We start from the raw sequence: 27,314 nt of genomic DNA, 5'->3' as shown, positions 1-27,314 counted from the left end.
CTCCTCTCCCCACTGCAGGATGGGGCATGGCCTTTCCTCTGAGCTCTCACAACTGCCCGAATCTCTCACAGATAAGTTGGATTACTTTGCCTTGTGTTATATTTGTTCACATGTCTGATACTTCTCATTCACCTCAGGGCTCCACGAGAGCGTGAACAAGTCTCACACTGCGCTGTATCCCCCATAGCCCTGAGCACAGTCTTTTGCACACAGAAGGTGCTCACTCAATGTCTCTTAAAACTGGCAAATAGTTCACTTTTCAGTCAAAAATATTCAATGGACATGTGTTTAAACACTCACTTTTCCCAAGGAAGTGGAGACAATCATCTCCTCCCTTTCCTAAATTCCCCTTTATAGGAACTCAGAAATACCCTTGAGAAAAATCTGACAGCACAATTTCACAAAAACAATCTTCTTCATTTTCTTTTACTTTGAACTTAATTAATGGTAATGCTTAACCTGTCACTTCTTAATTACATTGGCAAGTTGGTGGGGTTTATCGATCTGTGCACGAGGAGTTAATTCCAGAAGAGACTGTGACAAAAAGCACTTTTTGGAAGAACACATCGTTATTCCAGCAGCTTTGCTGGAGTAACCTGCAGACACTGCCCAGCCAGGCTCAGGTCAGTTTGGCTTCCTGCCACTTGTGCCAATTTCCTAATGATCTAATAGGAATGTATAATAACCCTCTGAAAAAACAAGTCTTCCTCTCTTTTTCTCTTGTCTTCAAAATGAGATGACATCTAGCAGGTTAAATGTATCCTTAAAGGAAAATGTACCTGAACTGTATGAGGTCTTAAACACTCATCAGGCCCTACTGAATGTCTAGCAAAATTGTTTAAAGCCAACACAGTGCTCAATAAACCTCTGTTAAATAACTAAGCATGGGCCGGGTGTGGTGGCTCACACCTGTAATCCCAGCACTTTGGGAGGCTGAAGCAGGCGGATCACGAGGTCAGGAGATCCAGACCATCCAGGCCAACATGGTGAAACCCCGTCTGTACTAAAAATACAAAAATTAGCTGGGCGTGGTGGCACATGCCTGCAGTCCCAGCTACTGAGAAGGCTGAGGCAGGAGAATCGCTTGAACCTGGGAGGCGGAGGCTGCAGTGAGCCAAGATTGCGCCACTACACTTCAGCCTGGGCGACAGAGTGAGACTCTGTCTAAAAAAAAAAAACAAAACAAAACAAAAAAACACTAAGCATGTAGTTTCTATATAACTAGAAGCATAAGATATTCTGATCTGTAATCCATCAATCAGTGCCAATTATGCACTTACAGATCTATAGTCAAAAGGCCTAATTTATTGCTATGGACTAAATTGAGTCCCTTTATAAATTTATATGTTGAAGCCTTAACCCCCAAGTGATAGTACGTGTAGATGGGGACTTTGAGAAGTGATTAAGCCTAGATGAGGTCATAAGGATGGGGCCCTCATGATGGTACTAGTGACCTTATAAGAAAAGACACTTAGTGGGCTTGCTCCCTCCCCACACACACCGTGTAAGGACACAGTGAGAGGGTGGCTATCTACAAGTCAGGAAGACAGTCCTCAGCAGAACCCTACAGTGCTAACACCCTGATCTCGGACTTCCAGTCTCAATCTATAAGAAAATAAATCTCTGTTATTTAAGGCACGCAGTCCTTGTATTTTTGTTATGGTGATCCAGACTGTATAATACATTCATTTTTTAAAAAATGTACTAAATACTCCCCAAAGTGAGAGGTATTGCTTTGGGTGCTATTTTCAGAAATGTGGAGTAAGATTTGGAGGTGGATAGGGAAAAAAAGACACAAAGAACAACAGGAAAAAAAAAAATGAGTTTGCTCCTAAGGAGCTCATAGTCTATGTATTTGGGGGTAAGATTACCTACCAATATAAACCAGAAGTGGTAAACGGTTAAAACAAAGGCAAAAGATTAAATCAAGACATAGATGAAAGTTCTGTAAGTACAGTAGGAAGTGCTTGTCTTCAGTGGGAAGGGTATAGGCAAGGAATCTCAAAACAGGTGTAACCAAACTGGGCAGACCAGAGAGCTGTAACAATGAGACTTGCCGCCATTAAAAAGAAAAAAAAAAAGTCCTATCTGATGACAGGACATCTGTTAGCATAAATTTATTTAAGTGCAAGGTAGAAGCTAAGATTCAGAGTCCAGGAGCTCAAAGTTCTATTTTAATCCTACACAAATTCCTTCTTTTCCAAACCCCCTGGTTTTCTAAGCTTTGATTTTGTTACATTGTAAAAGGGAATAATATCAGTCTCCACTTGTCTGTTGGGGGTGAAAAATGAATGACTATGTGGTACTAGGAGAAAGTGAGATCTACCGAATGACACATTGGGACAGGTCTCTTCCTCCATGCAGACCTTCTTTTTGGATTCCTCCTTTTCCCCCCAAATCCTCCTATGCCCCCTTCCACTAGTTCTTTCCTAAGGCCCCAACACATTTAGCACGTTCCATTTTGTGGAGAAACTATGTGTACATGTGTTATGCTAAACAAACAGGATTTATTCAGATTATTTGCTTAAACTAGCATAAAATTATAGACATTCATTTTTAAAGGAATATATTTTAGAAGATTCAATTTTATTTTTACTAACACGTCCCATGAGCTTTATTAATATAAATTGCATCAAATATCTTTTAACATTATCGAAGAGTGTGTAAAGTAAAAATAACTTCTGAGGAAGATGTTTAATATGTTTTCCAAAATGACAGATATAATTAAAAAGTCATCACAGATGTGTGTTTGTGATTTTAAGGTTGCTTAAATAGTCCTCAGTGCAGCCATCCAATTGCAATATCCCAAGCAAGCCATTCCTCGCTCTTGTCTTATTTCCCCATACTATAAATGTAGGAGACTGAATTTATATATATATATATATATATTCTTTGAAGACCTACATAATACCAGGCCCTTGTCCCTGTGAAGTATTCAAAAAAAGCACCTGTCTTGCTATAATGATGATGTCAGCCTTGGCTGGCATCCCCTTACTCTGCAGGGACAAGAGCAAAAAAAAAGATCCAGGGAGTAGACTTTATTTATTCATTTACTTATTTTAAGTAAGCCCTGGCTGTGGGAAGGAATTACCGTGTCCCATTCAAAGTCATTGGAATATCAGAGAACTTCCACTCAAACTCCTTGGCAATTTTCATGGGTGAGTCAGTGTGTTTGACCTTGAGTGCAGTAGCTCTTATGATCATTCTACGGCTGGAAGCTAGACAGCTGGCTTCACTCTCACATCTTTCCCTTCAATCTTTGATATTTACATTTCAGCAATTACTCTGTTCATAGTCTCTCAGAGCCAAGTTCTCCTCCTTCCTTCTTATACATACATAGTCTCAGGTCCTAGGTGCACCAAGGGGCAAGCAAAGGGTATGTGAGTCAATGACTGTGGGGAGACACAGTGCTAGAGTGACACAGGCTCCCCCCAAATCCCCCTCACTATCAGAGCAGCAATAGGTTCACCTATTGTGATAAGCACTACAGAAAAGACAAAGACGAATTAAAGGTGACCTCCCCGCAGTCAGGAGATCGAGATCATCCTGGCTAACACGGTGAAACCCCGTCTCTACTAAAAATACAAAAATTAGCTGGGCTTGGTGGCGGGCACCGGTAGTCCCAGCTACTCGGGAGGCCAAGGCAGGAGAATGGCGCGAACCCAGGAGGCAGAGGTTGCAGTGAGCCAAGATGGCGCCACTGCACTCCAGCCTGGGCTACAGAGTGAGACTCTGTCTCAAAAAAAAGAAAAGAAAAGAAAAGAAAAAAGGGTGACCTCCCCGCACCCCGCACAGTCTTCAAGGGGTTCCTATCAGTACTGGAGTGTGTCAAGGATGCCAGTGACTTGATAATACCAGTTGTGGTGAGGATCAATCCTATGAGAGATGTGGAAATGAAAACCTTGCATGTTCAGAAATGGTTACATCTAGTTGGTTAAGTTCCAGGAAAGCATTTTAAGGCTGGAGATCGGAAAAGGCAGAAGGCAGGCAACCAATGGCATGGGAATAGACAGAGAAACCTCCATATCAATGTCCAGGAGAAGAGTCCTCACCTTGGGCAAGTGTTGTAAAAAGAATGTGTAGGAGAGCTGATGGGAGATAAGAATGCAAACATATTTTGGGACCAATTTTTGCATGAGCTTGACTAGAAGTACAGACTAGTGGATTTCAAACTTGACTGTGCATAAAAATTTACCTCCCAACTCCCTGCTGTCCCAGGAGCCTTGCAAAAGATGCAAAGTTCCTGTCTCCTTGTGCAGAAATTCTGGGGAGGAGTCCAGAACTTTACTTTTTAATGAGGAGTTCACAGTGATTACAAAGCAGGTGACCGCTGACACATTTTGAGAAAACCGAGCTCCTAGTCTCATGACTTGCCATCTCTCAGACGCCACAAGTTCTCAAACCAAGTGGGTATGCAAGTAATATTCCAGAGCCTGAAATGCTGACTTACAGTTGTCCTTTGGTGATTCAAGTTAGGCAAAATTCTCTCTTGCAGATTTTTTATGTGTCTAACTGGGGCTAAGCCTTGGTACAGTTATTTACGACTCAAAGCCCCCACACTGATTTTTGTTCAGTCCTGTCCTCTCTGAATCCTCATTTCACCCTATAACCATGTAAGCTAAGAAAAAGTACTTTCATTCAAGTGCCTCTTTCTTTTCTTTCTTTCTTTCTTTCTCCCTGTCTTCCTTTCTTTCTTTCTTTTTTTTTTTTTTTTTTTTTGAGATGGAGTCTTACTCTGTTGCCCAGGCTGGAGTGCAGTGGCACAATCCCAGCTCACTGCAACCTCCGCCTCCTGGGTTCAAGTGATTCTCCTGCCTCAGCCTCCCAAGTAGCTGGGATTACAGGCTTGTGCCAACACATTCAGCTAATTTTTGTATTTTTAGTAGAGATGGAGTTTCACTATGTTAGCCAGTCTGGTCTCGAACTCCTGACCTCAAGTGATCTGTGCACCTCGGCCTCCCAACGTGCTGGGATTACAGGCGTGAGCTACTGTGCCCGGCCTCTTTTTTCTTTTTAAATTTTTTTTTGATAAGATCACAAATGAATTCATTCGTTTTATGAATTATTAGTGACTTATACAATATTACTGGTGAATTCTACAATGTTATAATATATAATGTGAATTGTACAATATTATAGAATTAGTGAATTCTACAATATAATAGAATTAATGAATTCTACAGTATAATAGTGAATTCTACAATATTATAATAGATAGTACAAATGAATGCAGATCCATCTGGGCAAACATAAACTACAAAGAAGGGAAAGATGTAACAGTCATTGCCTGCATGGGACAATCCTGGAGCTGAGCACGCTAACGTTTTCAAACTGTTTTACAAAGTCAGATGTGAGAACATATAACAAACTGGTTTGCTCTTATTGTTTGTTTTCGTTCTAAGTGTGAGGAAACTGAAGCTAAAAGTAAAGGGAAGAATGCAGAATAGCAGCTGGCTGAGTGTGAACCAGGTCTCACTTTAAATTCTATATTCTTTCCTTAAAATCATTTACTGCCTCATACCAACCCCACTACGTAAAAGACTCTCATATCTAGAATCTTTGAATTTATTTTCAGGTTTACTTTTAAGATTAACTTTATGGCCTGATCACACAGACACACACTCTCTTCTCTGCCACTGTCCATTTTCTTCTAATAGAGAATATAAGGTTACAAACATTTATTTCTCCTGAGAATGCAGAGTAGTTTAGGAGACCGTACTAATATGGAGTCCACGCTACAGCTGGGTAATTATCATTCCTTTATCCATTAAGAATTATGGCCAGTGCAGTGGCTCACCCCTGTAATCCCAGCACTTTGGGAGGCCAAGGCAGGCGGATCATGAGGTCAGGAGATCAAGACCATCCTGGCTAACACGGTGAAACCCATCTCTACTAAAAATACAAAAAAAAAAAAAAAAAAAAAAAAAATAGCCGGGCATGGTGGCGGGTGCCTGTAGTCCCAACTACTCGGGAGGCTGAGGCAGGAGAATGGTGTGAACCCGGCAGGTGGAGCTTGCGGTGAGCCGAGATTGCACCACTGCACTCCAGCCTGGGTGACAGAGCAAGACCCCGTCTCGAAAAAAAAAAAAAAAAGAATTATAAGATAACTATGAAAGAAAATGAGGAATAGGCTCCTTTCCTATTTTCTTTCTGTCCTTTTATCTCTAAATGAGGAAGTTTACTGAACCACTGCCAACAATTCACTCAGCCTAATGAAGTGTATAACTAATGGGATTAAATAATCTTAAACCATTATTACAGTAGCCTGATGCTGACATTCATCCAAACTCTGGCAAACATTGAGTGGTGAGTTCATGCTTGACTTAAACAAACTAGGGCAGTGGGAAGGTTCTAGAATAAAGTTTCAGAGGCATTTAACCTGGAAATCTGAGACCCTTCATTCTGGTTAGGGTGAAAGCAAACGCTGTCCTATTTCTACACTCTCCAACCAAAATCTGACAATCTCAGCATTTTCTAGGGATGTCTCTCTGGACCTGTAGCCACAAATGTTTAAACCCTTCATGTCGGTCCCAAAGAAAGTAGTTCTTTGAAGGCCTCATGAAGACTCATGGTTTCTAGTCCCACCTCTGCCGTTAATAAATCGTATAACCTCAGGCAAAACACTCAGCTTTCTTGGGATTTAGCTTTTTCAGCTATAAAATGGCATTATTGAATTTCTAAGGTTCCTGCTGGACTTTAAAAAGCATTCTAATTCTATGACAACAGCAGTTAATACGGTTTGCAACAGGAACTGGGAAGAAAGGGTTATGTTCAGCTAGGCCTCTTTGTTGTTCTGGGCAATCCACTTACAGGTCTGTGCCTCTCTTTCCTTACCAAGTAAGGGCTGCCTTGGAACCTGCAAGGATGTGGTGAGCAGTAACTAAGATGAGCAGACGGCTGGGGGATATTTGGTTGAAAGGGCTAAATAAATACCACTAGCAAAGGAGAGTGTAGTAACTATTCATTCCCCCACTGAAAACATTGTTGTATAATAAAGGGTGATAATACGAATGTCTATTAAAGTGAGAGAGGCTTTCCAAAGCATATTAAATCCCCAAAATACCCATTTTGCTCATGAGTTAATTATTCATGCAAAACTTTTTTAGCATTCCTCACTTAGATCATTTATACGTTTTAAAGTTGTACCTAGATATTTTATATTTTTTATTGCTTCTGTATGAGGACACTTTTCTGTTATATATTCTAAACCTAAAATTGTCATTTTTATATTGTCAGCTTACTAAACTTTCATTATTCCAATATTTAAAATTTTTCAGGTTCTCTAGAAGAATAATCAATCATTTGTAAATGACTGTATGTACATACAGTCTTAAGATGCTGAGTGGAAAAGTCTCCCACTAATACAAATAATATAATGCCATTTATTTAAAATTAAGAAACACTATGTGCTAACAACACTACATATTGTTTAAAGAAATGCATAAAATGATAAAAAACAAATTTAGAATAGTGGCTCTCTCTGGGGGAACATGATCATGGAATAGAACCCAAGGGATTTCTACTGAATTTTTAATGTTTTATTTCTTAAATTGGATAACAGGTACATGGACCTTTGTCATTATGCTTCATACCTTTATATATGTTAGAAATGTTGCATAATAAATAGAAATATGTAAATACTACTTAGAGCTTATTTTTGCATTATTGCCATTGTTTTTGTTTTTAAATATGAATGCATGAAAATTTTTATTAAATGCCCTTTTAATGAAAAGCATCTATGGAGATGACTAGTTTTTCTAAAATTTTGATATATCAATATAGCAAATTATGCTAAAAGATTCCTAATTGTTCTAGCACTGAATATGGAATAACTGGAATGTTTTATTATGTGGTATTCAATTTGCTAATATTTCACTTAGGATTTCTGCATTTATGAAAGTTAGAGTATCACAGAATTGTCTCCTGGGGGTAACCTAGGTTAGGTATTATTATTGGGAGCACGCTAGCTTTATAAAATGATTTGGTAAGCTTCTCGTTCTTTGCTAGGCTCTTAAAGTTGAAATAGCACAGAAATCATTTGTTCTTTGGAGATCTGAAAACTTTGATTAGTGAAATTTTCTGGCTCTTTTGCAAGTAGTAGCTTCACATTCCATCTGTCTTTACGAGTTTATTCAAGTTTCTTTCACCTGTATTTTAGATTTGCATAGAACATAGTCTCTCATATAAAATTTTAAGTGCAATAATTTTAAAATGTCATCTGTATCTATGCTGAGTGTCTTTTTCATTCCTAATTTTCTGTAGTTTTTGTTTCTTTCTTGGTTATCTTAACCAAATGTTTATTTCACTGCTCTTTTCAAAAAATCATCCCCAGATCTAAACATTGCAGTATTTTTCAACTTATCAACAATGTTTTATTTTAATGGATTTCTTTAAGGTTGATTTTCTTGTCTGTTCTAGTTTTTTAAGTTAATACATATGCACTGTTTCCTGTTGCAATTAATGAGACTAGTATTACTTGGCATTCTATGTCGGCTCCATCCCGTTCTCATTGCTATGCAGTGTTAGCATCATCACTACTTTCTAAGATTCCTTAACCCAAGAGTGCGCTTATGTATTTATTCATTTCTTGTTTTACTATATGGCTACATGTAATTCTGCCAGCCACAGTAGGAACTGTCTACAATTTCCTATTAGACTTTGATATGATAAATGTTTTTCTAAATCTCCCATGCAGATTTAGACAGAAGATAGAAACTCTTTGTTTGCATAGATCAGTGTACGTGGATTAAATTAACGTTATCAATCATATTATTTCACTCCTTTTTATGATTTATCAAAGACTAAAAGCAATGTGTTAAGGTTTTATAAAGAATATGTTTTCACCCTTCTTATCTCTTACTTCAGTATTTTTAAGTTATACATTTCAATATAATGATATTTAATGAAGGAAAGCTCAGGGCTATTCTTCATGGGGAACTGTGACATTTATCAAAAAGTAATGTTCTTCAGACTGCTTGATAGCTTTGTACTGAATGGTACTTTGTCTTCTATGACTATTGTAGTTAGTAGGTAATTAATATTATCTTATTTTGGTCTGAATTTACTACTACATCTTTGCCCCTTTATTTTTTTACCAGTAGTTTTATTACTTCATTGCTTTTCACCATTTTATTTGCTATGCATCTCCTGTGCATATTATTTTGATTACTTTATTTGCCTTTTGGAAAATTTCCTTGAATCAACCTTCAGAAAGGATATGTAGGTGACATATATTCTTTTTCAGTGGTTCAAGAATATTTAAAAGGGACTGTATAGAAGGCAAAGTTTGATATACTGTTATGTAACAAAAGCAAGGTACTAACCAATAGTTAAGGTATGATCTCATTGTGTGTGCGTGTGTATGTAACCACATGTATACAGATGCGTGGTTACATTTGTATACACACTTCCATACCCACAGGTAAACATAATAGAAAAGAAGTGCATGATAAAATGTGAACTATTATATTGAGATGAGAGAATTACATACGTTTCTTCTTCTATTTGCTAATTTTTCTCTAATGGGCGTACATTAATGAAAAACTTAGGATTTTAAAAAAGAATTACCATCACAGGAGAAAGGTAACCTAGCAACAGCAAATGGGATTTCCAGTGTTTTCTGTTAGATGTAGAGATAGCCGGCCTTGGGAATCAGGGGCTCAGGGTCAAGTATTAGCTCTGACACTCATACTCTATGGAACTAAGCAAGCTGACACTTTCTAAGATTCAGTTTCTTGCTACTGGAAATGAAGACAAAAATAACTGTAACTATTTTCTAGGATCATTAATTAGAGGGTAATATGATAAAAGAAAAGTGCTTCATAAAAGTTAAAGCACTGAGCAGATGTTAATGTCAATGTCAGTTGTTATAAATATTTTTAACCTTTTTTTTGTTTGTTTGTTTGTTTTTGCTTTTTAAGGCCTCAAATGCTCAAGAAAATACAAGGGCTTATGGTTTTTCATCAGTAGAAGTTTAGCATTTCAGGTTCTGTGATACTGGAAAGCATGAATCAGGTGGTTATCAATTAAAATTTTCTGGGAAAAGGCTATAATTATACCTGATTTTAAATCTGAGTAGTTGGGGGCTTTTAGGATCTTTACGTAGAAAGTTTAACATGGGCTGGGTGTGATGGCTCATGCCTGTAATCCCAGCACTTTGGAAGGCCAAGGCAGTGGATCACTTGAGGTCAGGAGTTTGAGACCAGCCTGGCCAACATGGTTAAACCCCGTCTCTATGAAAAAATAAAAAAATTAGCCAGGCGTGGTGGTGGGCGCCTGTAATCCCAGCTACTCAGGAGGCTAAGGCAGGAGAATTGCTTGAATCCGGGAGGTGGAGATTGCAGTGAGCCAAGATCATACCACTGCACTCCAACCTGGGCGACAGAGAGAGACCCTGTCTCAAAAAAAAAAAAAAAGAGTTGAACATTAAGTTGCACGTTGCAGGCGGTGGTGCAAGCCTGTAGTCCTAGCTACTTGTGAGGCTGAGGCAGGAAGATCATTTTATCCCAGGAGTTTGAGTTCAGCCTGGGCAACAACAGCAAGACCACATCTCAAAAAAGAAAAAAAAAATTAGTTGCTGAATGTTAGCATGGATGTTAGTATGGGCCAAGCAATAAAGTGTAAATTATAAAAGTTGTTCATAGTCTTTGTTTTGTCATTTACTTTGAAAACATCAGAGCCACATTTGTAAAATGAGACTAATAATCTCCCCATTATCTATTTCACAAGGCTCTACTAGGTATGACAGCATGCAACAACAGATGCTCGGTAGCATTATAAAATGTAAGGGGCTGTATGAATGGAAGAGATAATTATTCCCAGTGGGTAACATGCTTAACTTCCCAAGAGAGTGCTTGACAAATTTTTCTCTTTCTTGAACCATTTTTCTCCTTCCTAGGAGAGTTCTGGTGAAATGATGATGTAACAGCAAGAAGCAAGTGTGTGTGTGTGTGTGTGTGTGTTGTGTGAGACAGAAAGAGAGACAAGAGGCACAGACAAACACTCCTTGGAGGTGAGAGAGCAGAGGTAGGCAATTAGAAAAAAAGGAAGAAAGTTCATGTGGATTTTTCAGGTTTAGTCCAAACTCTTGCTTCCTTTTCCAACATCCACATAAAGCACTGGTCATAAGTGCTTTTAAAACATTTTATTAAGAAGAATTGAGTATATAAAAGAACAGCTTTCCTGCAGAGGTACAAAACTACCTCTTAATGTAGGCTGACAAGTTAGAATGTTTCAACGGTAGCCATTTGATGACATAAGGGAGCAAATGGCTGCTAGTGGGTTGGTCACTAATGCGCCAAGTTTCAGGTACCTTAAAGTGTTTAGCCTCCTGTGGAGTTGGCCTCCTATTTCCAGAGGCCCTTTAGTCATTTGGATTTCAACTCTAGTAAAAATGTCTGTACCACCTTCTGCTGTCAGAGAGTTAGGACCTGGAGTCCATCCACTGGGAATAAAAGCACTGGTTTGGGGGAGGATCCTTGGCTGCCACTTCATAAACAGACTTTTGCTGAGAATTTCTGATGCACTCTGTCCCTAGGCCCAGACTCATTGGTAATGCTAGGAATAAAACAGCAATTCTTTTTCTAAAACTATACTTACGACTAAGGCTGCCTCTTTATGTGCAGAAGGGTAGATAAGCAGGAGGCACTGTTGCTGCCCTTCATATTCATACCGACATAAAAATCTTCTTAAGCAAAGCATGAACCTCCGCTTTTAATATGTGTCCTTATATTCCTTCCATGACATTTATTTATTTCAGTATTTCCATAGCAACTACAGCCAAGAAATTGCCCCAGATTTAGAGGGTTTCTATAGTGTATCACATTACACTAAAGGGGGGAAAAAAAGCAATGATAAAAATGCTATTAATCAGATTAAGCACTTATATTAGTAAATAATTTCATGTATACAAAATATCACAACTGCTTATTCCTTATCTGTGAAGACATGGGAGAAATTAATATCTCCCTTTAGTAAATGAGGACACTGATACTCAGAAGCAAAATGATTTACCCAAGGTCACACCAGGAGAGCTAGAATTAGGATGAATACATTCTATTTATATCACTTCCTAACAAAGTTTTAGTGATCTTTATTTTAATCTGTTTACGTATTCAAATCTATAAGAATAACCAAAACTAGGCTTTCAAGAGACATATCACCAAAGAAGAAAAGCGTCTCATTGATTTTGCTAATAATTACACAAACTTAAAATAACTAAGACATAATGTGCTTATTAAATTAGTTCAGAAAATATAAATAAACTTCTCCCATAGGGGATAGTTTGCATTTTAACATATAGTTTCATTATTGTTGATGGTTCTGTAAATTAGAAAAATATTTCTAAAGAAATCTAGCAAGGTAACGCAAAAGTCCTCCAGATTAAATTTGATTTGGTAATGTAAATCAAAGAATTTATGCTAAGGATGTAATTCAAAATAAAAAATAAAATTTTTATTAACTATCTATAGGCATGTTATTTACAATTCTAAAAGACTGCAAAACACACAATACTTTTTGACTGGCAAATGGTTTTAAAATGAAGTGTGTAATCTAAATGTAAAACTAAACATATGAAAAGCTAAAAATGAATACTAACAATGCAAAACTATATGAATATTTGTATTATGTTAATAAATAAAAAATAGAAAACAAAATATGTAAAATGATTAAAGAGAATTACAATGCTATACTGAATCAAACTGTTTAATCATAACTACTTAAGCACAAAGATTAAGAACAAACTCAATAAACCACAGGAAAATATTAAAAATCATTGAACCAAAGCTGCAGACATTACTGGTGCATTTTCCCTCAAAATCATGTAAATATTTAATTTTAATAGGATCTTAAGTTGATCAACAACCAATTTAGGCAGAAGTAAATTCAATTTACATTAGACTGGTCTCATTCCTGAACTCAGAGTATCAAACATGCTGGTCCTTATACAAAAATAATTAAGCCACTATCTTGAATATTCTCATTCCATCAATTAAAAAAAAAAAAAAAAAGACAGGCACACTGACTGATGGCCAAGGGCTAGGTTTGCTCTGGTTTGTATGGAATACCTTTTAGACATCAGTTTTCAACAGTGTAACCAAAGGCAATTTTGCTGGATCACACAGAATATGCTTCCTGTTCTAAGGCTTTTGGTTCCAAGAGAGACGCACAGTTCTAGGATTCTCCTTAATGCAAACTATCTTCAAAGCCAACTTGTTTTATTTCATTTGCCCAATTTCCTCAACCTCCTTACACTTCTAGTATGCAGCTTATTGGACATATAAAAGTTCAGAAGAAATTAAAGTTCTGATACATCCATCTGAGGGCTTGAGGGCTGTGCTGAACTCGAATCAATATTGGACAAGGGTCTTTGAGTAAAGCTTAACTGAATTCTGATAAGAATTAAATTACATTTTAGAGTCACCACGAATAGACCTCATTAAAGAAAAACTTTGATTAAATGTTCTTATGAGGGAAAGAAGTAAAAAAAAAATGGTTAGAATTTCCATTATTTGAATTCACCCAGTTCTTCCAAGTATGTGATTAAATATCTCCCAGATAGTTTTCCTTGTTAAGCATAGTATAGTAACAACAAACCAAAGAAGAAGGGGCTGGCATCCTACAGAATCACAGAGACCCATCCTATGCCTGGAATGGAGATAGAAACTTGAGCCCACACACTATAGAAACCTATTATTTAGTCAGATTAGACCTTCTCCAGTTTTGTTACACACTCAGAAAAGCAAGCAAACATGTAAAAATGGGAGGAGTATGTCTGAAAGGTTATAATAATTTCCTAAAGCCCAGTGAATTTCACTGCACATGTAAGGTTCCCACATTCAGAAATATTCAACAGTTCCAGAAACTTCATTAAAGTTAATCCCAGAATAACATTTATTCCACTACTTTTCCTGAAGAGGCCCAGTGTGCTTTACTGGGATTGTCTCATTTCTTCTTCAAGGAAAATAACTGCCATCGTCCCCATTATATAGATGAGGCAACTGATACTTAGAAAGAGTAAATAATTTTCCCAAGGAGGGGAAGCACTAAGTGACGTAACCAAATTCAAATTCATGTTCTTCCCACCCTGTTACACTGTTTCCCAATACTGTCTATATAATTTCTAGCTAACAAGGGTTGAAACAAAACAACTGAAGAAGGCTGCCACAGTAGCATCATTAAAGTAGCAAAAATCAACTATGGAGTCAAAAAGGGATAAAAAATAGACACAGGAGCTATAAAAAAAACACAGCAGTATGTGTTTACTTGGTGTAAGGACAACCCTGGGTGCCTCTACACACCCTGCCAACATCACTACCTTAGGGCTCGTGGCAATAAATAATTTCATAAACGTGGTGCCAAGCCATTGTGAATGACACCCGGTTTAGTCTGTTTAAAAAGGCAAGGAATTATGTAATGCCTTTCTTTTTTCAATAAAGATTTCAAAGGGTGATATTTGAAATATTCTTATATTCTAAAGAGGTAAACTTTTGTTTACTAGACTTTCGCTTATGCATAATTGCTCCTTCCAGATCAACAGTACATTACTTTGTTTATCTTTATATTTAGGAAAATGAAAACCATGTAGCATCTGCAAAGAATCTAAGACTGTGGAGCGTGAATAACGGAATGCAGCCTTGGTTCTGACACTAATGATAGGTCATACGAAGTCGCTTTCCTCTTCAGTATGTCTTGGCATTCTCATTGCTAAAGAGAGTAATTACGCAAATGATTTTAAGATTTTTTTTCCAATTCTACCACTGTATGGCTCTACATGTGTTTAAGTTACCTTTGGAAAGAAATGATGTTACATGTATTAAGTTACCTTTGGAAAGAAAACGAAATAAAATTGAACTTAAGACAGATGCAAAGCCATATTTAATCCTACGAAGGCTTAATCTTGATGAACTTTCAGATCTGTGCTACAGACCCCAAGGTTACAATGGGTTAGAGCTGCCAAGTTATAGGGAAATACCAACCAGGCCAAAAACGTCTTCAATAAATGTGAACCTTGTAAAGCCAAGTATGACTCCCAATACCTTGGTAAAGAAACCAAGGTGTCTTTTATGTTGAAATCTCTGGGCACTGAGGGATAAACCATGACTGTTTTGTGGGTTTACATAATAAACAAACAAAAAACACTACTTTTCCCATCAACATGTGTTAAACAAAGATTAAAATCATGCTGAAGGATAGCAAAGAAATTTACATTAGATGAAAAAAGTCTGTGTTCATTCATCAAATTACTCTAACAGAGAATAGTTTAATAGGTAGATTAAGTAAGTAGCATTGTAAAACGCTAAGGTAACATGACTGAGAATTTTTTAGTTACCCAGGTATATTATTAAAATATAGTTTTTGTGTTCTGTAATAAAAGAAAACAATGATTAGCTCAGTCAGCATTACTGTTCATTTCTCTTTAAGGTGCTTTATAATAAACAGTTCCCCTGTTTGCATCATTAAAAACCTGTTGGATAAGAGGGGGAAGAAACATTTTGGTAGATAAAAATGAATGGACTCAAAGGGCCCAGTATTCTGGAAGAGGACTGACAAGTCCAGAGATTCTGTAAAGTTTCCTTGAAAATACTGGGCACTTCAAATGTAGGGTGAGATCTTATAAGAGGTGTGACTCAGCTACTTGGAAAGCTTTCTGATGCTTTAAGAAAGAAAATTTTAGCTTGTACATACATGCTTGAAAGCCACAGGCTGATGATCTTCCCAGCAGACCACTAACTGAATGGCAGTCCCATGCTAATACACCTTTCTGACCGCATATGAATGGGGGATGTGTAGAAAAAAATTAGGATATGCTAATTTACGCGCTCACACACACACACATACACACACCCCACACACACATTTTGAAGTCTAGGAAGAAGCAAAGATCTGATGGCTATATTCTATCTGGAGTGACTGGCATTCAGCCACAGAAGACATCTTTGCAAAGCGCTTGAGGAACAAATCTGGAACTTACAATGTAGCAGGGCTCGCAGTATGCTTTCTTTTCCACAGCATAGAATGGCTGCCCTCGGAGCTTGTTGTTGCAGATAATGCAGGTAAAACAATCCACGTGGAAGACCTGATCCATGGCAGTGCATCCTGTACCTTCCCCAACTACGTTTTCTCCACAGCGAGCACAGCGGCCTGGAAAAAAAAGGGTTTGATAAGAACACACCAAGGAGTACTTCAGTCCTGCTAAAGCCAAAGTGGAGGAGAAAGCAGGTTCATAACGTCAGCAGCAATAGAACCACCACTCCTGCCGTCATTACCCCAGTACTATTACCCCATTACCCCAGCAAGATCACCAGTACAGCCACCCCTATCCTCTGCAAGATTGGCATGGAGGGGATTTTACATTAATCGGTTGAGGAGATTGAGTCTCATAGTCTAAGTTCTTGCAGAAAGGAACAGTAGAACCCGGTTGCTGGCTTTGAGGTCAGTGCTGTGACTCTCATCTCACATGCAAGTATAAAAGGAACATGACTCAGGATGTTTGGAGTGGAAGGCAAAATCTATAAAACAGTACAGAAGAGTCTTTCTTCTTGGAGATTCTACACATCCAGTTAGAATGTAAGATAATTGGGTCCAAACTCAAATTTTAGTTCCTTTTACAAAAGCCCTGATTGTAAAACCTCTGCAGCCAGCTCTCAGTGACAGGCAGATCCCAAGGCAGTCCTTTAATTTCTAGATCGCTTTGATGGCTAAAAGGTTCTTTCTCCTACTGAGCCATAGTGCTTCCTCATTCTAACTGCTTACCCCATGGTTCTAGTCCTGTCTTCTGAGACCTTATCTCTCTCTTGGACTTGACACCCTTTAACACATCAAAATCCAGTAAGCATTGCTTCCAAGTCTGTTATTCCTTTGAACATCCACACATCCTGCAATAGTTTCATATACTGTAGGGTTTTGAGTCTTTCAGGGCCGCGGTTCTCGTTGTTCATGCAGTATTCTGCGAAGCTCCAGCATTCTTAAATTGATTAATGTGGCATCTGGCCTACATATGGACATCAGGTTTCAGTTTTTAAAATTTGCAGTAAGCTTTAAATAATAACAATAAAATATAAATTCAGACAAATAGTTATGTCAGTGAGAGGCATTATGCTGGTTGCCATCCATATCTCTGTCCGGCTCCATCATGGGAATCTTGAGCTAGACGTCACGTCCACACCTAGTTTCCCTTCTTAGTCTTTGTTTCTACTAAGTTAAAAAAAATTCTATCTAATAATTATAGAACACTGGGAATGTTAGCCAGAAGCTGTAGGCTTTGATAGATAAGGTATAGCAAATGTAGTGCTTCACATATGTCAGACTTTTTCTAGGGGCTTTAGATATATTAACTCATTTCATATTCACAACAATCTATATGCAGGTACTGTTATTATGCCTATTTCACAGATGAGGAAACTGAGTCACATAAATGGTTAACTAAATTCCAGCCCAAGCAGTCTAACTTCAGCATCTATGCTCTTAACCACTATGCTATATTACCTATTCCCAGTTCTGTGCATCAGGATTAACATGGATCTGACGTTAGGGAGCATTATGGAGAGACTTCTCACTGAAGACTGCTTTCAGCACTCCATCACATTGGATTGACAGCCATTTCACACTCAAACATGGGAGGGCTAGATGTTTCAACTTGAGAGAAAAAAAGGTAAATTTATTTCTAATCCTCTCCAGTTGTATTTGGCCCTGAAAAGTATTTCTTTATATCCTGTTGTGGGATTTGAATGTGACTTTAAATATAACCCAAAGTATACATCTTAGTTTTTTTCCTAAGGAATAAGAAATATGAAGGCTGGGTGCGGTGGCTCATGCCTTCAATCCCAGCACTTTGGGAGGCCGAGGTGGGTGGATCACCTGAGGTCAGGAGTTCAAGACCAGCCTGGTCAACATGGTGAAACCCCGTCTCTACGAAAAATACAAAAACTAGCTGAGCGTGGTGGTGTGTGCCTGTAACCACAGCTACTCAGGAGGCTGAGGCAGGAGAATCGCTTGAACCTGGGAGGCAGAGGTTGCAGTGAGCTGAGATGGCGCCACTGCACTCCAGCTGGGTGACAGAGCGAGACTCCGTCTCAAAACAAAAAGAAATATGAAGTGCTGGAAAAAGAGTTAAAGTATTGGAAACTAAGCTGTCACCACTACAGTTGATATCATTATGAAGTCTTGATACCACAGTCTTGACATTTGATGAAAAAATTTTGTATAGTATTTGTTTGTGGCAGACTTCAAAAGTTTTTATCCAAGACTGAACTTGTACCTGTTTTTATTATGAGATAACATTTTGGACTTTTCCTGCCAACAGTAACAAAACTATTTCATATGGCACTATTTTTGAAATTATTCTGAAAAAAAAAACACACAAAAAAACTGTGCTATGTTTGAAAATCATGCTTAAATTCTAACAGCTTCATGCCACCCTTTGACAACATTTCATTGCAGAAAACGAATTAGGGATTAGGAGTAAATGGATTAACAATCCATATGATTATTAAAAGCATATTAGATTCCTGTGAAAGCTGTAATTTTACATTTTACATTTGTTAAATGCAGGCAGGTCAACAAAATTCTTTTTCTATATTACTCTTCCCTTTTCTAGATGTCAAGCAGATTCACTACATAGTACACGAAGGGCTATCAGGGATCTGTGGACCACACTTCCCCCCGTCCCCTAAAAAACTAGTTCTCATTAAATATTAAACTATTGGTAATGGCAGTCTACTAAGCAGCTAAAAGTAGCAATTTTGATTCAGACTATGATGCCCAAAGTGTAATACCTGGAATCCAAGAACCTGAGCCTACATGGCTTATGGAGAGTTTGATAGCTACTCATGAGGATCTGGGAGCAAACTTCAATCACTGATTTAGAGGGAATGGCCAGAGCAAAGCCTTAAAGGTCAGGCTGAAAAGATAAGCTTTGAAATGGTCCATCTATTCAACCTCAAATATCTACTCTTGCCCACGACTATGTTCTCCTTCTGTGTGATATACAAAAATGAATTCGACGATGTCAGTGCCTCTCACAGTCAAGACAACCTACATGCCATAGTCACATGACAAAGCATGTAACATGTCTTAGAAGAAAGTGCTATGGAATGCGGAAGGAAAACCACACTCACAGGGGCTCAGGAAAGGTTTTGTGGAGAAAGAAGCATTTGAGCCCAACCTTCAAGGATGGAATTTTGAAAGGTAAGGGTGGAAGAGGAAAAGACATTCTAGTTTTCCCTCACAGAGAGAATGAGTGACTATGGCTTGGATACCAAAACACTGCAGTGGCTCCATGATGGCATGACACGGAATTGCCTTCTCAGCTATAAAAACAGATGGACTGTATTGTATTCCTAAGGAATGATCTTCTACTTTATGCTTTGGAGAATATTCCTCCAGAGTGGGTCAGCCTAATATGCTGGACTCAGACACAGGCCAGTTTTGCTGCCTCTCATTATTTTTTCTATTCTTGGGATACACTGGGGACACTAGCCTTGAGGGTAACCAGTCTGGAACCTTTAAATCACAAGTACAGAAAAAAAGCGAAGAACAAAACATAAAAATAGCCCCACACATCAGTAGGACAGAAAAGGTACCTGAATCTTCCCTTTTCACATGAACAAACATTTACAAACTATGTCCTTTAGGGAGAGATTCAGAATGGAGAGAAAGTTACCCAAGCATAGTGTATGCTTGCCTCTAGAGGCACTTACACCACACGTTATTAAAAGCACACCACAGTCTTAAGGCCCATCTTTTAGACAAGTATCTCAGCACTTTTAAACAAGAGAAACCAGGAGAATAGTACCAAACTTCAAGGCATCAGAGCATGAAGGAAACACAGCTGATTAGCTCAGACCCAGGGCTGGTGTGAAGAGCTTGCTGCCAATGCTGAGCACAGTCAATCAAAAGATCTGATGACAGAGGGCCGGCAGCCGATGGGGAACTTTGTCAGTGAATTAAGATTTCCAAACAAAACCAAAAATGGTGTTTATGTATTATTACTTATTTTATATATTGCTTTGTACTGACTCTAGATTCAGCCATCAATTCTTCTTATCCTTCACCTCTGCTCTCCCATCTATAGCAACCTCAGCAATGTGTCAGAAATGCCTGCTTTCCACCACACGCCTACTACCTAATCACGCTTCCTTTCAAAGGCTATTGCAATGGCTTCCTGATTGTTCTGATATCTCTGATTTACTTCCTCTTACCAACAGAAAGGCTTTACAGAAGTCTTAATAATGGAGCTAATCTGAAGAGTTAGAATTTTAACAAGTCATTTTTGGGGATGGCATGGGTGAACAGTGGCATTCCAGGGAAATCTACAGGTTGAACAAGAGAAGTGGCATAGCGTGATATGGGTTTTCTTTTCTTTCTTTTTTTTTTTCTTTGTGACAGGATCTCACTCTGTTGCCCAGGCTGGAGCGCAGTAGTGCGATCATGGTTCACTACACCCTTGAACTCCTGGGCTCAAGTGATCCTCCTCCCTCAGCCCTTGCCACCAGTAGCTGGGACTATAGGCACATGCCACCAAGCCCAGCTAATTTTTAATTTTTTCCTGTACAGATAGGGTCTTGCTGTGCTTCCCAGGCTGGTCTCAAGCTCCTGGGATCATGCAACCCTCCAACCTTGGCCTCCTGAGGTGCCGGGATTACAGTCATGAACCACTGCACCGGGCTGGGTTGTCATATTTATTTTCTCTTTTGGTAATATGAATTTGTTTCTTTCATGATGGCAAAATAAACTTTTTATTTAAAATGTTTTTCCTGTGATCACCACACAACTGATAAAAATAAGCCACAGACCCTCTGTTGCAAGCAGTGCTTGTTTTGAGGCAGGACCAAAGCTGTCCATAGCCATTTTGGGAGTTGATGCATGGTGACTGGGCATGACATACTCCCAAACTTTCCCATTATTCACCATCAAAGGTAAAGTATTAAATATGTGCAGATGTCAAGCCAGGTCACATTTGTCTTCATGTCTTCCTTGCTACTTGAATTATAATAGACATTTTAAGCACAAGCAAAATTAATATTGTACCTTTAAATATGATAATGAACTGAAGCTCTATATGCCAATTGTATGATACATCAGCATTCCCATTAAGCACATTCTTCAATATATTCTGAAAAAAGTCTTGGTTCTAAAAGTTGAATCAATAAGATTATATAAGGGTAGCGAAATGATGGCAACATATTCCTAGAAACAAAACCTGCTCCAATTTATCCTACATATGGCTACTGAAGTTATTTTCCTGAAGCACAGTTTCCATTAAGCTGATTTAAAAATTATCTTCCACTGAAGGCCCAAAAAGATAACAGAATGAGTTTGCATTCTTTATATGACAGGCCCATATGATGTTAACTGAAGGCTCTAGGATGGTGGCATTTTCTTATCACCAAAGCTTTTATTTCATGGACTCTGTAGTATTGATGCATGTAATAATAGACAACTTGTTTCTTAAACTGCTTATATTCTAGGACAGTGACTCTCCATCTTGCCTGTATATTGCAATCATCTGGGAAACTTAAAAAAACAAATATTGATCCCTGGTTCCCAACTCCAAAGATTCTGATTTCATTGGTCTGGGGGTGGGATATTACAGGAGAGAAAGTTTTAAAACTCTCCAGGTGATTCTATGTTGAGTCAAGTCAAACTCAGTGTTCCAGGGGGTGCCTATTTCTGTCCTGCTTGTCAGAAGAAAAGCTGACAAGTATCGCCCAAACAGGTTTCGTCCGCATGCAAAACAGTTTGGGGACAGACTGCTCAACCACGAGTTGGCTGAAAAAAAGAAATTCCTAAGGCATCATAATACATGTTGTTTTTCACCAGAGAGAGTATTCTCCCTAATGCTGTCTTTATATTTTAGTTTGAAAAGTTTGCAATGGCTTTCCATCCATTGAAAATATACATGAGCAGAATCAGCTAAATTTTCTCATAAAATATTTTGGTAGCATTGAGCCAGAGAAAGTGGTTCACTTATATTAATTGGAAGCACTCCGATAGAACAGGCTTCTTTTGGGTTGCCGATGAATTTATCATATGGCTCTGCTGTAGCCTTAGACAATATAGAATCCACAAAGAATGTCAACTGTTAGCCATGTAAAGTAAGATATCACATATCACATCATACATCAAACTGAGTTCCCACTGTTTTCTTGGGACTCTGTCTTTACATAATGTAGCAATATGCAATCTCCTTTGGTTATTGCCATTTAGCTCTGTGAATACAAGAGTTTTTATCATATCTTAAAAGCTGGACTGTAGGACACATGTAGTTCTGTCACTGTGCTTGTGTATATCTGATTCTATAGAGAGGCTTGAAGGTTCAACAGGTACGTGGCTAGTGGGGGAAAGGTGGCTCCAATGTCTGTTTCCCTCTCTCTTGTTTTTCCCTCTACAAATACATATACACACTCACACACACCCACACTCAAACACTCGCAACAAGAAAAGGATCAATGACTGCCACTAGGATGAGTGGTAGACACAAAACACTTTCGGAGACAGTCACATTAAGAAACATTTTAACATCTTAGTCCAAAAAGAGAAATTAAGGTAAAGTAAAAAAAAAACAAAAAACAAAACACACACACACACACACACACACGCACGCACACAACAAGCCAAAACCCCAAGGTTGTCAGGGAGAGGAGTTCAGGAATGAGTGGATAAAGGCCTGGGCAGCAAACCAGATGAGATGAAGTGAAGGCTCAGTGATCTCCTGGCAAGGGGAAGTTGTTATAAAGTCTAACCACGATGTGATTCATTTATAGACAGAGATTTGCTTAGCTTAGACCTTCAGGTGAGGTGGTAAATTAGGAGGGGGAGTCCCACAGAAGGTTGCAAAAGCAAGCATGTTTCGCTGATGTAAATATATGTATTGTGAAGGAGCCTAACAAAAAATAGAAAATTATTGTGCATTTTTATCTGTGCTCAGCACTGTCCTAAGCATTTCACATACATTTTTTCATTTAGTCCTACCAACCAATTATTCTCCTTTTTAGATAAGAAACCTGATGTTCCATCACCTGGCCAAAGTCTCAAAGGCAGAATGTAGTGGGGCTGAGACTGGAACCAGGTCTGACTTGTAAAGCCCATTTTCTCAATCAGCACATGTTTCTATGTATATAATTCAATCATAACTCTGACCTATATCAGTATTGTTTAGGAGCAGAGCCCATTAACACCTGCAGGGAAAGAGGAAGGGCCAGTCCAGCATCACTTCTCCATCCCCGTAAGCCTCAGGGGATCTTAGTGAAAGTCGTGATCTACCACAGGTGGCGAATCAGGACAGGTGATGGTCCTCCACTGCAGCTCTTGGGTGTTGACCCTTCAACTCTAGCTTTCCATCAGGAATGTGAGTTTGAGAACCATTGCTGTAACAAGGACTGTATGCTTCTGTGTTCCACCAAGAGTAGTTTGTCCCGGGGTATTGGAATGCAGTGATGGCTAGTGCCAAATCTCCTAGGAGATATATTCTAGGAAACTGGAACTTTAATGTGAGGTGGAGAGGGGCAGAAAGTTGGGCAACATATACCCTATTCCCAACCTTGATGAAACTAATAACATCTATACACATAGTAGTCATGACAGTAACTTTTTGATAACAACTTCCACTCTCAGGAAAAGTAGCAAAAACAAAACAAGAATACCATCACCACCACCACAACAAACAAAACAAAAAACAACCCTGTTTTGCATTTTCGAGTATAATACATGGTATCTTTTGAACAGTTAGATACAACATGGTGTAAAGAAAATCAGATATGCAATTCTTGTCTTTGTTACTAGCTATTGGCAGCCTAGACAAGTTTCCTAAATTTTCTGAGCCCGAATTTCCTTGTCTTCAAAACAAGCAGCTGAGTAGATGCACTCACTAGATAAGTGGTCTTAGTTGAGTCACTTATCCAGCCATTCTGTCAATCCCTCAACGAATGCACTTGGTGAGTTTCTATTTTCTGTCAAGCACTGCAGTAACTTTTCCCAGGCTTCTCTAAGAGGGAGATGATCATAATTGCCTTAAATACTTGGCTATGAAATTCGGAGGAGGTAACATCTAGAAGGTGTCCAGCATGAGACCTACTTCTTTCTCCTTTAAACTATAGGAGGTATATAGTTCAACTTCAAAATAAAGAGCTCATAACAACTAGAACAGAAAGGCACATGCTTTGGACTGTTCTCTAAAGATGACAGTCAATGAGTGGAAAATAGAGGTCCCTATGTCTCTGAGGCAGTTGGTTAAGATTTATATTTACCAATATTTTACTGATGGAACTTTTTGGTAGAAATTTCAATCCTAATCCTAATCCTACAAAAATTTGTAGACCCCGGGGTGATGATAATAGTCAATATTTATTCAGCACTTTTTATGGGCCAGGTGTTAAGTATTTAACTGTATTATCTCATGTAGTCACCCCAACAACTCTATGATGTAGGCTCTATCATTATCTCCATAATAGTTGACGAAAAGGCAGCATAAAGAGATTATGTGCCTTGCCCACAACCACAGAGTTAAATATTGAAGCTGGAATTGGGGCTTAGGCAGTCTGACTTTACATCTGTCCACTTAACCAGTTTTCTAAACTGACTTACTACTTTAAAAGTCCACAATTCCTAAAATTATCTGGCCAGGCAGGAAACCTGATTAAATCACAGAACATTCCTGACAGAAACAGTAGTATTTCTTTTGGCCAAAGCAAGATTTCTCTTTAAGTTAATTTTTACACATGGACATTTTCACATTCTCCGTCTTAATTTTTTAACCGGTCTTCTATATTTAGAATTCATTTCATGATTGATCTGCTAACAGAAAAATCAATATTTACTAGTACAGTTAGAACCGCTATTGCAACAATTATTTTTGACTTATGGTTTGAATCTGCTCCGTGATCTCTCTTGTGGGAATCTGTATTTCCCTTAGGTCCACTCAAAGGGTTAATCTGCCCAGGTACTTTTAGCTTTTGTGGTAGGAAATCTCCAAATTTATTCTGGTTATTTGAGACCAAACCTGATAATAAGGGAACCCAAAGGGGTTTTTCTAAAGCTACTGTATTTCAGCAGCCAGCAACAGAATAATCTTCCCTCTGTGAAGTCATCAAGCATCCCTTATATTTGTCTAGTGCTTTATCTTATTTATCAATGCATTTGATCCCTCAATAATATTTGGAGGCAGCAAAGCAAGGGTTATAATCACTCTCATTTTAACGATGAAAATACTAAAACTTAAAAAGGCTTAGAGGCCTACAGAACTTAAGAGTTCAGTGTGTGACTTAAGACCATGTAAAGTTAGATCAGATCCAACAAACAGAGCTCAGGCAGAAGACTATGTTGCAAATGAGGTGGAATCCATGTACATAACATGTAATAGTCATATTGACACCAAGACATAAATGGGAGCCACAGTTTGCAGATGGAGAACAATGACTCATTTTGTAAAGAACATTAGGTTTTCTCCAGTGTCCCTCTTACCTTCTTGTTTCACAAAAGAAGAAAGCAGACAAAAAAGAGGGTTAACCTGGACAAGATTCTCTGGATAGTAAACCTTTTTTGTTTTCTTTTGAGATGGAGTCTCACTCGGTTGCCCAGGTTGGAGTGCAGTGGTGCGATCTTGGCTCGCTGCAACCTCTACCTCCCAGGTTCAAGCAATCCTCTGGCCCCAGCCTCCTGAGTAGCTGGGATTACAGGTGTGTGCCACCATGCCTGGCTAATTTTTTGATATTTGTAGTAGAGATGGGGTTTCACCATGTTGGCCAGGCTAGTCTCAAACTCGGCCTCCCAAAGTGCTGGAATTACAAGTGTGAACTACCACACCTGGCTTGGATAGTAAACCAATATGCAAAGGAATGAGTATTTCTCCAATGATCATATTACCCTTTCCATTTTAGAAAAGATGTGTGCTATGATTTGAATTGGTTCCCTCCAAAATTCAGCAGTAGATATTGTGATTTTATTAAAAGTGTTGATCAGGCCATACGGGCTTCTCTGTCATGAATGGGATAAAGCCCTTTGTGAAAGAGGCTTCATGCGGCATTCTGCTGGCTTGCTCCTCCACTATCTGCCATGTGAGGATGTAGCACAAAGCACCATCCTGGAAACAGAGAGTAGCCCTCACCAGAAAACCAAGCCTGCTGGTGCCTTGATCTTGGACTTACCAGCCTCTAGAACTGTGATAAAATAAATTTTCGTTCTTTATAAATTACCCAGTCTCAGTTATTCTGCTATAGCAGCACAAAATGGACAAAAACAATATGTGACTAATAAAAGATTTTGTCCATACAGTACCTGCCTCCATGGGAGATACGAATTTAGAATATAGAACAAAAAGGGGAAAATAAAAATTATAATTAGCCTAAATTAAAATTGTGATATATAAAGACTGAGAATAAATTTGCAGATTCACATAAAACTTCATAATTTCTATATTCTCATATGAATCTTATAATAACTAAAAGCTAAATGAGACAATTATCATCTTCCCAACACATGAGTTAACATAGGAATGACCTTGTACATGACTTGAGAAGTAGGTAGCAGAGTTGCAACTCAGCCCAGTCCAGTGATCTTTGAGCTGGACCATACCATATTACCTGCATAAATGGAACTGGCCCCAAAGATGGTGCTATTCTCCCCTGACACTACTTCCTTAGGAAGCCAATTCATCTTACTCGGGATTCTGTTTTACCGTTTAGTAGCAAAATATCCATAATACATTGTTAAGAGGATTTCAAGGGTCATAGGACATGTAGAAAATTTAGAAAGTAGCCATTCCAAGCTCTTCATTTACAGACTCAATAACAAAGGGTAAGAGAGAGGCAATTCATTGATTAAGATGTCATAGCAAGCTGTCAGGAGAGATGAGACCTGAGAGCCTTTGGGCTCTCAGTGTAGCACTCTCTCAAGATGCACAAAGCTATCTTCCAGGTGCCCTACCTCAAGTATCAGTTTCTTCCCACTAGTAGGCGCTGTTGCCTGATTGTGAGGAATTTCTCCTTCTACCTAACAGTAGATTTTCATTGTAATTGCGAGTATTGCGTGGGACACTCAGTCTACAACATGGCTTCTGTATGACTCCAGAACAAGGTGAACTCCATTACAATTGCAACCAGTAGAGTCATGCCATTTCTCTCTGAAACACTGTGGTGTTTTGGATTTGTACATCTCAATGTTCTGGAAACCAAAGGAATGGCAGTAGGACATGGGGTACTGAGTGGGTTCTGCAGAGCTGTGTTGAGGCAAAAAGAGTCAAGGCTCTGGTCCCTGTTTGACCATAGCTGGTATGAAATGATTGCTCTATACGTTGGTATTATCTAGAACATTCATTT

At 38.5% G+C, this 27,314-nt stretch overlaps 1 protein-coding gene across 16 annotated transcripts in view; it reads right to left on the bottom strand.

The window, feature by feature from the left end:
* LPP (LIM domain containing preferred translocation partner in lipoma) overlaps window positions 1–27,314 on the bottom strand; it is a 726,282-nt gene that overhangs the window by 103,745 nt on the left and 595,223 nt on the right. For all 16 annotated transcript variants that reach the window (XM_016942488.3, XM_063807418.1, XM_009446998.5 and 13 more), the window contains one exon: window positions 15,974–16,143. In XM_016942488.3, coding sequence (XP_016797977.1) covers window positions 15,974–16,143 — 170 coding nt within the window. The remainder of the gene's footprint in view (window positions 1–15,973; window positions 16,144–27,314) is intronic.

Source organism: Pan troglodytes, chromosome 2 (genome assembly GCF_028858775.2).
Source record: "Pan troglodytes isolate AG18354 chromosome 2, NHGRI_mPanTro3-v2.0_pri, whole genome shotgun sequence".
NCBI classification, from domain to species: Eukaryota; Metazoa; Chordata; class Mammalia; order Primates; family Hominidae; genus Pan; species Pan troglodytes.
This window is presented reverse-complemented; position numbering and strand designations above follow the sequence as displayed.